Below are 11384 nucleotides of genomic sequence, written 5' to 3' on the forward strand. Positions count from 1 at the left end.
GACAAATTTGCAACAAATGAATGAACAGGATCTTAAACTGGTGGTCTGGGACCACGGGAGGGTCCAGGAGCAGCAGTGTGCTCGCTATGGATCGCGCACTTTCCCTTTGCGCACGAGGAGATCCGTTTCCTCTGCAGAGAAGCGCTCCTTCTTGCTACTCGGCAAATGCGCCGTTATAATAGCAATCCGCCAAGGTGCAAGCACACCTGGCTCTTAAAGGGAATGGGAGATGACACTGTGATTGGTTTATTGCATGTTACGCTGAAAACACAGCCATGATTAATTAGGAGACTATGGACAACCCCTTTGAACCGTGCGCCTGGCGCAGCGACCATTTTTCCACCGTTAAAATAGCAAAAGTGGATTTGGACACAAACTAAGTGCATTTGCGCCATGCTGTTCAGACCGTGCGCTTTAGATCGTTAAAATAGGGCCCGTAATCACAAACATTTGTGTTGTCACAATGTTTTAACGTAGCAGGATATTTAAAATAAGCTGCACGTCATCTGATTTGCAGAAAGTGATGAGAATCAGACTCACTTGTATGTCTGGACAAGAATGGAGTGAAAAGTGATTTCTGCTGCTGAACTTTGAATGTTCAGCGGTGCCACTTTTCTTCCATTTAACTGACACAAAACCTCAGTATGGTCAGTAAATAAGGAGAATCACAGTTCAGCTGTTTAGCGCCTAAAAGAGGAGCTGAGAATGCTCAGTAAATATGTTCATAAGAGTCTAGAGCCCTGCGAGCTGCTCTGTGTGGCTGTAACTTAGGTACTGTACTGACATTCTTTTAGCTAAATGCTAACATGTTGATGTTTGGCAGGTATAATGCTCACCATGTTCACCATCTTAACGTTAGCATGCTAACATTTGATAATTAGCAGTTTGTATGTTTCGGACAAATTTAAATTTTGAGCGGATGATGTCACTGGGTGAAAAGTCAGAGGATCAGTGAAGAGATTAGATTCATCCTGAGAGGATCATGAATATCTGTACAATATTCATCCAATAGTTATTGAGATATTTCAGTCAGAAACTGGACTCTAACCAAATTTAAGGGATAAATATCAAATAATTAATTAGTTAAAATAATTAATTCATATCAAAAATGTTTATATACATATATTAAATTAGATATATTACATCATTATCAGATTGTTTTAAACGCTAATATTTCTATATTTACATCAGTGTCATAACTGCAGTATCAGCTGAGCTGCAGTCTGTACGTACTCAACATTCACATCATTATTAGTTCTGCATGAGTTCACTGATTGAAGCAGATTCATGAACACTCAGCTTTACTGTGAGCAGTGTACCTGAAACCTTATTAGAACAGATGTGTTTCATTGGCTGATACTCTTCTCTAAAGCACTGCTCTTACCCAAGTCACTGGCTGCTTCTCTGATTTCCCTCATCTTCTGCATAACAGGCTCCTTAATCTCTGATGCATTAGCAGAACAGACACAAACCAGAACATGAACTTTGTCATCTGCAGACGGTGAGGAGATGTATCCAGGATCACCGTCTGACAATGGAGATGCAGGATTGAACTGTAAAATAATATAAAAGTCCATATAAACAATGATGCAACAATGTCAACAAAGTCTACAAAAAAGGTTCATATCTACTGAACAAATGGGAGAAGTATACAAATCTATTTTTAGTTAAAAAAAAATTAACTAATAAATAGCTTTAAAAGATAAATAAAATTCAGTATTACCAGTAGAAGTATTCAGACTTTTATTAAAATTAGTGAAATATTTAATATAACAAGATATTTTTCATGTTATTCAGAGATATTTTATATTTTTTATATTTATTTTTACTAGATACTAAATACATGACATAAATCTTATTCAAACCATAATGACATATGGAAGTTTCTTGTTATTACTAACCAACTTATCATGTTATAACGAGAAGTTTGATTTAATGAGATACGTTCATTTTGTGAGATAACAAAGTGATATGTTGTTATTACAAGAAGATTTCTTGTAAAAACTGAATAATTTGGCATCTAGTAATAATGAGAAAATATCTCAAAATAACATGAAAAGTTTCTTGTTATAACAAGAAACTGAGCAGATATTTCTTGTCATGGTGTCAGCACTATGCTGCCATACAAAACTAACGTGTTTGACTGAATCAAGTGTTACAGTTGTACCTTGTATCCCTCCTGCACGTGTCCCTTCAAGGCCAGTTTGATGTCTTCCACTCTGACTCCACATCCAGTCCCTTCCTCCAGACCCATGATGTCATTGAATACAAAAGGGTAGAAGTTTCCTCTGCTTTCTTTCTGGATTCTGTGAGTCTCATACTGAAAGAAACATGGAAATGTGCAGGATTTATGACAATGGTGCCATCCTTTAACTAGTGTCTTTGTTTGTAATTTGCAGAGAATTGTGGGTTGGACCAGCATGAAACTCTCCTGGTTGAATCATCTGCCAAAGATTAACATCTACGTTAGAAAATATCTGGTTTGAAGTATTTGATACAGTAAAATACTGACATCAGCTGAGTAATTATTGGTATTGTCTTTGTATGGAAGGATAAAACAGTTAGAATATAAATGGCCTTACTGCTTTCATTGTTTTGTTCTATAAAGTCTACACTATTAGAACTGATCCCCTTTAAACTGAGTCTACAGCTCTGTTTTTAAATACTGTGGCAGACTGAGAAGCACATCCTGTATCCAAAACCAGCAAAACACCTCCTGATGTAATGAGGCCTCGTCTGAGGTAGTCACATGATTTTTGGCAAATGAAGCATTGAAACATCTCACTGCAATACTTTTGCTTTGAAAAGTTGATCATGTGTGGAAGGTAACATCACTAATAGTAACACCAGACGGAGATGAGGCAAGTGTGTCAAATCTCAAGTGTCAGAAACATCAAATCAGAGTGAAAGGAGGTGAAGAAGAATTAGTAGAGGAAGAAAAAGACTTGTTCTGGACTAGTTTACGTACTTTCTTGGAGTGACTTCTGTCACTGACGGTTGCACTGGCTTCAGCTGTAACGCTCAGCCTGCCTCTCACGGCGCTGACGACAGAACTGATGAAGCTGGACTTTCCAGCACCGACTGGCCCGTAAAGCAAGATCCTGAGATGTTTGACGTTGGTGTTTTCAGGTTGATAATTCCTCACATACTGCAGATCTCTCTCTTTGTCTCTGTGTAAAAAATTGTTGAATTGGATTTTAGATTAAATGCATAAAACGTTCATATCAGTTTTTACAAGGTGGTGTCCAAAATCACTCCGTTATACATTCATTGACTACTCCCTATATAACAGTCACTCAGCAGTTCACTAAACAATGAGCTGTAAATTGAGATTCTTCTCTAACTCTGGACACAAAGCCAATACATTTCCATCACTGGCGGGTCCTGGAGAAATAATATTTACTGAGCTTTGATAATTTTAGATTATTGTCAAATTAGTGCCTGGTTTATGGTTTGGCCCCTCCTCCACTACATGACTTTGTGTACACTTGCTCAGTAAATTCTATTAGATCCTCCAGATAGGAGATTGCACCATTTCACCGCACTGCATTTTGGCAATCAGCTTTCTCTGTAACAAATCAGTGGAACACGCTGCCTGACAACGTGAGGAGCTGCAGCTTTACTTTCAGAACCAAGTTAAAAAATCTGTTAAAAGCTGCTCAGCTCTGTACTCACTGACTGTGATATTCTATGTTATTGTCTTCCTGACTTGCTTTAATCAATCAATCAATCAATTTTTTATTTATATAGCGCCATATCACAACAAAAGTCATCTCAAGGGACTTTTCACATAGAGCAGGTCAAGACTGTACTCTTTAATTTACAGAGACCCAACAATTCCCCCATGAGCAGCACTTGGCGACAGCGGTAAGGAAAAACTCCCCTTTAACGGGTAGAAACCTCAAGCAGAACCCGGCTCTTGGTGGGCGGCCATCTGCTTTGACCAGTTGGGTTGAGAGAAAGAGAGAGGGAAAGGGGGAGGGGGGACAGGAGAGCAACAATCACAACAACAACAACAAGCATAAGCATCTATAGACAGGGAAGGATGCCATCAGGACTGTGAAGGACTGCGAAGGCTCGGCCCAGAACCCAGGTTTTCCTGTGACAAAAAACTCTGGGGAAGAAGCAAAGTTAGTGACATGCATTGATGTTACATGAATACATACAGATGGAGGAAGAAAGTAGTGTACATGCCACAGTTCAGACATACAAATAAAATGGTGGAGGGTAAATAAACAGTAGTGCACTATGCAGAAAATAAGGAGAGATTTCAGACACAGTGTAAGAGTCAACAGCCATGCTAGCAGTGAGGTTGTACTTAGCATTGTACCGTGTTCACAGTAACAATGGTTACATTATACTTATAGCTAATTATTTCAACTATTCATCCATTATTTTTGGTTAATTATTTCAACTGGTTATAAATAACTTTTAGCTAACATGCTAATTTCAGCAGGTATAATGTTTACTGTTAGATTAGTTTGTTAGCATTGTAGCATTTGCTTATTAGCAACACAGCTGAGGGTGATGGGATGCCATTAGTTTTGCAGGTATTTGGTCATAAGCCAAAATAAAATTCTGGCCTGACAAACAGATAAACTGTCAGACAGGTTGGTGTTGAGCAGCAGAGGCACAAATGAAGGCTACCGCATCAAATTTATATCTACTCACCCCCAAGATATTTTTCTCCACGGATCTCTAAAAGCTGACAAGGAAATAACATAAAGGCATCAAACAGTAAATATAATTAGGATTTTGAAAGAGTAAATTCATCAGAATCATGCGTCAACATGTAAATAATAGTCAGAATTAATGTGTTGTGGATGTTGTAAAATAAATTTCATAACTTACTGGGAGAAGGTGGTGGTGCTGTGAAAGTGAAGCAGAAGCAATACTTTAGATAATAGAAGAATAAAAATCATAAAAAGTTTGGAATGATATCTGGTAAAAATGAATATTACAGAATTATGACAATGATGTTTGGTTAAACTGTAGCAAGAGTAGTAATAGTGATAGAGATATTTATTTACTTGTTGTTTACTTGTTGTTCTTTAAATCAAACTAAACTGATATAGTTTTTAGCTTAACAGGGGAATTTAGTTACATTAAACATACACTGTAAAAAGCCCTTCAGTGGCAATGTCCATGTGACTTAATTATAAAATGTATATTTTTGACAATAAATTGATTTTGTCTTCTTTTACTTACAGAAAAGTAAAAAGTGTGACTGTTTAAGTAACTTATAATTTTCTGTCATAAATTTGATTTCCTGTTACTTTACAATAAACTGATTTCACAAAACTTAGTTTAAGGACTTACTGAATAAGTAAATCCTCAGGACCCGCCCAACTGTAACCGGTCTGAGCAAGTCTGAACTTGTTCTCCCACAAGGCTGCAAGAGTACCTGCCTGGCTTTTTCATCGACAAACTACACAACTTTTAAATAATCATTTTCTTGCTTAAAGTTAAATGTTTTCACCCGTGATTGTATTGCTCTATGTTATGCTTAAGTGTGCGTTTTCCTCCTTGCGATGCCATAAGGTGTTTCAAAATGCACACTAAGCTCAAACAGTTAACGTACCGTCAAAATGCTGATTTTTAGTCAAATATGGCTTCTATGTGTTGAATTTTACAACAAATGACATATCCTTTTTATTTATAAGTTTAAAATTAATTGGCACCGCCGCCATGTCTGTAAGAAGGCGGAGTCAGTCCTATGAAAGGCTCTGTGTCTAATGCAACTGCTCAGCCCGCCATCACCTGAGTGCATCCCTGTGTAGTAACGTTTTGTTACCCGAGTGTGTTGCAGCCAGTCTGTCAGTCATAAGTGGCCTGTGTTGTGTGCTGGACTGTGTGCATCCTTAATATGTAAGTGCGAATGCACTAATTATGTCAGGCTCATTCTGTTTTTGTTTTAGATGTGAGTTAGCAAGTTAGCGATTAGAATGATAACGATTAGCCGCTAGTTACTTAGCTCTTTTATGTGACTTTGACTGAGGTTGCTGTGATGTTCAGTTGGTATTAAAGATGTATATATGCTTGTGTACCTTGTGTTGCACATGTTAAGGGTTGTTTGTTTATTTATGGGTGTGATTTTGAGCTGCAATATGCTATTAATTGTAGTCTGTTACACACAGGGGTTAGGGGCTCTCCGGCCAGGCGCATAATTGTAGCGTCTTACACACACATTCCGCTCTGCTCTGTCCCGCTCACTCTCTCTCACGCACGCACACACGGACCTGCGTGGGATTGATGTCAGGTGGCTAAAATGTTTTTTGTTGTGTTTGCTCCACAGTGCATCGCTTTTCTTCTGTGTTCCCGCTCTGCTCCTACAGCGCTGAGTGCTGTCTGCTGCAGGTTAAACACTGATTAAGTATAAGTTCCTGATATGTTACTTCAAATAACTAATGATAATAATAACTATAACTTTAATGACTGTGACTGGGATGAATTTTTACAAAATGTGAATATTTTCTAGAATATGTTCATATGGTCATCTTGAGTTCTTTCATTTGTAGATACTGGAGGAATATTGGATCGCATAACATTGAAACATTGCCAATTATATGCACTTCCTCAATGTCCAAAATAACAATCAATCAATTGAGAGTGGACAGGACCTCATTTCTGACTACTATGTAAGTATTGTTAAAAAGTAAGGTTGGGTCTGTTTTGGGTTTGCTCATGAAGTCAGGTTCAGATCAGTGTAATTTTATGTGGGCTGACTGAACGGGCATTTTCCATGTGTGGATGGATAGAGTTAGCCACATGCGGCTAGTTAGCAGGAATCCTGGGATAGTTGAATGTGAAATGCTGTGAAGTACAGCTCACTCACTAACGTTATGCACCCCATGCAGTGGATTAATGATGAAAAGGAGTTTGTTACTTGTTTAACATTTTAGTTTAAAAATGTAGTAAGAAGACACTGTCACAAATTCCCTGATACTTAGGCCTAGTGGGGGTCAGTAGAGGCCAGTGGGTCATCTGTGATCTGCTACAGCCCTAATAGAAGGTGATGCTGTTCCGTTGCACCAATATATAGGAGCATTCTTTTTTAAAATTATTACGTAGTTAAGGCGGGAGGCGTGTGTTGTCAAGGCAGCCGCCTTAAATATAAAGTGCTGCGGGAAACATTGTTATCCATCTAGAGCTCTCTATCTATCAGCATCTGATTCGAAACTCATAACTTCTCTTTATTTGTATGAAACAATTTCTTAATTTCTGTTCTTGTTTGTTGCACAGGGAATAGCAGAGACCAGTGCACATGAAGACCTGAAAACACACAGTGTGAGGATCTACGTTTGCCATGAGCCAGATGCAGTGAGAATCATGATCGCGGGAATCCCTGTGCTGAAATCTCTCAACAATCTTGCCAGAGGATGCTGCCTTCTCCTCGGGGTGACATATGCCCTGAATCTTCAGTACCCAGTGAGACTTCACAAAACCTTTGAGGTCTTTCAAAGACTGTTTGTTGGACTTGACACTCTGTGCCCAAAACCATCCCCCAGGTTCATGAGCCTTAAAAACAAGCTTCTAGCATAGACAGTCAAACGTGATTGCTGCCATACTGGCTGTTTTATTGTTGTAGTTCAATAATGTTATATTTTTATGAGTCCAGGTAGGTAAGTTTGATTCTTCAGATTGATGTACCTGAATCTCCAGTTTCCTTCAACACTTTGTTGGCCTTTCAAGGCCCTTTTGTGGAACCGGACCCAAAACAAATGTCTGGCCTGCACAGTGAAATATGTTCTCCAGTTTGAGAATGCCACATATTATTCTGAGCCTGATTAGTGTGATTTCTACAGAATGATGTATATAAATCTCCACTTTTCTTTCAAACATTGAAAGCCTTTAAAGGACTTTTTTTGACTGGGCCCAAAACAAGTGCCTGGACTGTTGTTTCTGTGTAATAATGTTATTCCTTTTTCATGACCGGGATGAATGGGATTATTCCTGCAGTAATATTGACTAGTTTATACTGCTTTATACTAAGATAAAAGATACAAGTCCAAGTTTAATGTAATGCTGAACTTAAGCTAATGTTAAAATGTTTAAACATATATTTAAGATATTCTTCCAAGCTGTTCATAAGCTGAAGTCCCAAGTTCTACAATGTTGACAGCTTACTGTTAAATTTTAAATGAAAAAATGTTATTTTTCATGTTGAAACGTTTTGCTATGTGGTTGCATTGGCAGCTCAATACATGTTGTAAAACAATACCACTCTTGTCTTTGATAAATTTATGTCAATGATAGCTAATTATTTTAAGTAGATTGTGTTTTAAAATCAGAGAGGAAGCATTTGTAAATATTTTTTTGAAAATAAGGAAAATGAAAGTTTAAAAAAAAAGTTCTTTAAAATGCCACTTAATTTAATGAAGTTGGATGTAGTTAAAATGCTGTCTATGTTTACAATGGTTGAACAAAATCTCTTTTTTTTTAAGACTGAGTTTTCTCAACTTAAAAAAAACACAAAGTTCACTAAACTAGCAAAAAGTGCTTAGAAAATGTTGCCTCATTTTTTTTGAGTTAGATCTAAGTAACAGTTTTTACAGTGTATATTCTATTAAAATAGAAGAAAATAAAACTAAGAGAGTGATACAGTAAAGGCAAAACTACAAATACATGTAACACATGAAATGTGTCTACTGCTTCCACTGCTGCATCATATAATAGTTTAGTATCATGAATAAAGTTTGAACTGTGTTGTGCAGGTGGTTTCGTAGCTTACTTGGACGGGGTGATGGGGTTGAAGGTGAGCCTCCCATGGCTGGAAAGTGAGAAATATATGGAAAACATCAATTATAAATATAATTATATTATAAATTATAAATACAGTGAAAGTGAAAATTACAAGTGAACAGAGTCTCTCTCTGATACATATATATAGGCTACATATCCTGTAAATATATTTGGCCTATATACACGCATGCAATAATACAAGATTGTGATTGTATTTTGTCTTATTGTGTGTCATCAGCAAAATAAAATTCATTCAGCTAAAAGTAATGTATAAAGAACTGAAATAGTAACTGTAATGTAAATAAATAGTTGAAATCATTAGCTGAAAGTAATGTATAAATAGTTAGAATTGGTTAGAACAGATTAACAGAAATAGTTAATTGTTGCTCCATGTGGTTGTTTTCTCTTATTAATAGTGTTATTTAACATCCAGTTTATAATCCATTCATAAGAACATATTGTGTTGGTGCTGGTGAAGGTTCTGTGGGTGTTTTAACTGATTCTAGGTGCAGTCTAGTGTTCATTGCAATTGTTTTGTACCTTTTTCCAGAGATAATCAAGCCATTCTGTTCTAAATCCCTGTGTCTGATGCATTTTTACTGTAAGTGAAGGATGAATATTCAAGCCTGCTGTTTTACTGCTTCTTCTTCTCTGGAAACCTGTTTTCCATAGTTTCCTTTTCTTTATGAATAGATTTTCTTCATTCAACATAAAACACTTTGAAGCACATTTGTATGAAAAGGTGCTACATAAATTTGACATTAATGTGTAGACAAAAAAATCCTTTTAAAAGGACAAAAAGGAGGTAAATTAGCATCAACTCCAAAGAAAGCCTGGACTGAAGCCTTTTTATCACTCACACACATGAAGCAGACACCACAGTTACAGAGTTTATTAGTTTACAAACTTAACTAATAAAAGTAGTAAAACGTCAAGTGAACAAATTTGCTGAGAGGTTCTGAGAACACAAAGTGACTAGTAGGAGAAAGAAAACTGACAGTGTACTTAAAAACAAAACCTATTAAAACCTAAATGAAAATTAAAAAATATACTTTTGTTGCATTTTGATTGTGTTGATCAATTCTGAAATGTATCATATTTAAAACTACTATACACATAAAATATTATTTTACATTCATTCAATCACTGAAATAATCTGACAGTAAATATAATAGAAAGATTCATACCTTTACTGTTCCTGTTGAGATGTTGCAGCAGAGACAAACAGCAAGTGGTGCTGCTGAAAGAGAAACTGGCTCTTTTATAAAGCAGCCTCCCGCCCTCACTTTGTCTTTACTTTCACTTTCATTAACCATGTCGTTTACAAGAAATCTACCAGTTTAGAAGATTCCCAGTGGAAGTCAGGTACATACCCACAGACACACACACACACACACATAGACAGTCTGTGTTACTCTATTTATTAGTGTGCTGAAAGCATTCACACTTTTGTTATCCAAATCTTTGTTTATTATTCTTGTTTTTTTTCTTATTCTTCCGTACGTTTTTTGAAAGCTTTCAACTCCTCTATACTTTAAACGACAGAAACCATTCACATATCAAAATGTTCAGCTCTTTAAGGACATCTACACATCACCATGTGGTCAGTAATTGAATGTTATGCGTTTTGGCTAATAACTCATGAACGATAAGACCTATCAAAAAAATATTTGGTGAACATCTTCCTTGGATTATGCTGAGTAGATTGATATAGGCCACGCCCATTTGCGCCTATACATTTTTTCCGCCATTTTGTTTTTTTTAAATTAACATGTGTTTTGCTTCTGTTGGCACATATTTCATCCAATCTTCACCAAACTTGGTACATACACATTTTGTCCAAAGGGGGCACTAAAGTAACTTTTTAACATGCTATTTCTACAATTCTACAGACTCTCTACAGACTCTACAGACACTTTACAGACTCTCTACAGACTCTCTACAGACACTCTACAGACTCTCTACAGACTCTCTACAGACTCTACAGACACTTAACAGACTCTCTACAGACTTTCTACAGACTCTCTACAGACTCTACAGACTCTCTACAGACACTTAACAGACTCTCTACAGACTCTCTACAGACTCTCTACAGACTCTCTACAGACTCTACAGACACTTAACAGACTCTCTACAGACTTTCTACAGACTCTCTACAGACTCTACAGACTCTACAGACACTTAACAGACTCTCTACAGACTCTCTACAGACTCTCTACAGACTCTACAGACTCTCTACAGACACTTAACAGACTCTCTACAGACACTCTACAGACTCTCTACAGACACTCTACAGACTCTCTACAGACACTTTAAAGACTCTCTACAGACTCTCTACAGACACTTTACAGTCTCTCTACTGACTCTCTACAGACACTCTACAGACACTTTACAGTCTCTCTACAGACTCTTACAGACATTCTACAGACTCTCTACAGACTCTCTACAGACACTTTACAGACTCTCTACAGACAATTTACAGACACTCTACAGATACTTTACAGACTCTCTACAGACTCTCTACAGACACTCTTCAGATACTCTACAGACTCTTTACAGACACGTTACAAACTTTCTACAGACTCTACAGACACTTTACAGACTCTCTACAGACACTTTACAGACTCTCTACAGACACTCTA

The 11384-nt window shown here is 37.0% G+C and overlaps 1 protein-coding gene across 1 annotated transcript in view; it reads right to left on the reverse strand.

The window, feature by feature from the left end:
- LOC137192247 (interferon-induced protein 44-like) overlaps positions 1-11384 on the reverse strand; it is a 42153-nt gene that overhangs the window by 3230 nt on the left and 27539 nt on the right. Inside the window, exons 4-8 of the mRNA XM_067602783.1 lie at positions 4852-4869; positions 4672-4705; positions 2969-3170; positions 2168-2320; positions 1385-1553 (exon numbers count right to left, since the gene is read on the reverse strand). Coding sequence (XP_067458884.1) covers positions 1385-1553; positions 2168-2320; positions 2969-3170; positions 4672-4705; positions 4852-4869 — 576 coding nt within the window. The remainder of the gene's footprint in view (positions 1-1384; positions 1554-2167; positions 2321-2968; positions 3171-4671; positions 4706-4851; positions 4870-11384) is intronic.

The sequence above is a fragment of the Thunnus thynnus genome, chromosome 11 (assembly GCF_963924715.1).
Source record: "Thunnus thynnus chromosome 11, fThuThy2.1, whole genome shotgun sequence".
Taxonomy (NCBI): Eukaryota; Metazoa; Chordata; class Actinopteri; order Scombriformes; family Scombridae; genus Thunnus; species Thunnus thynnus.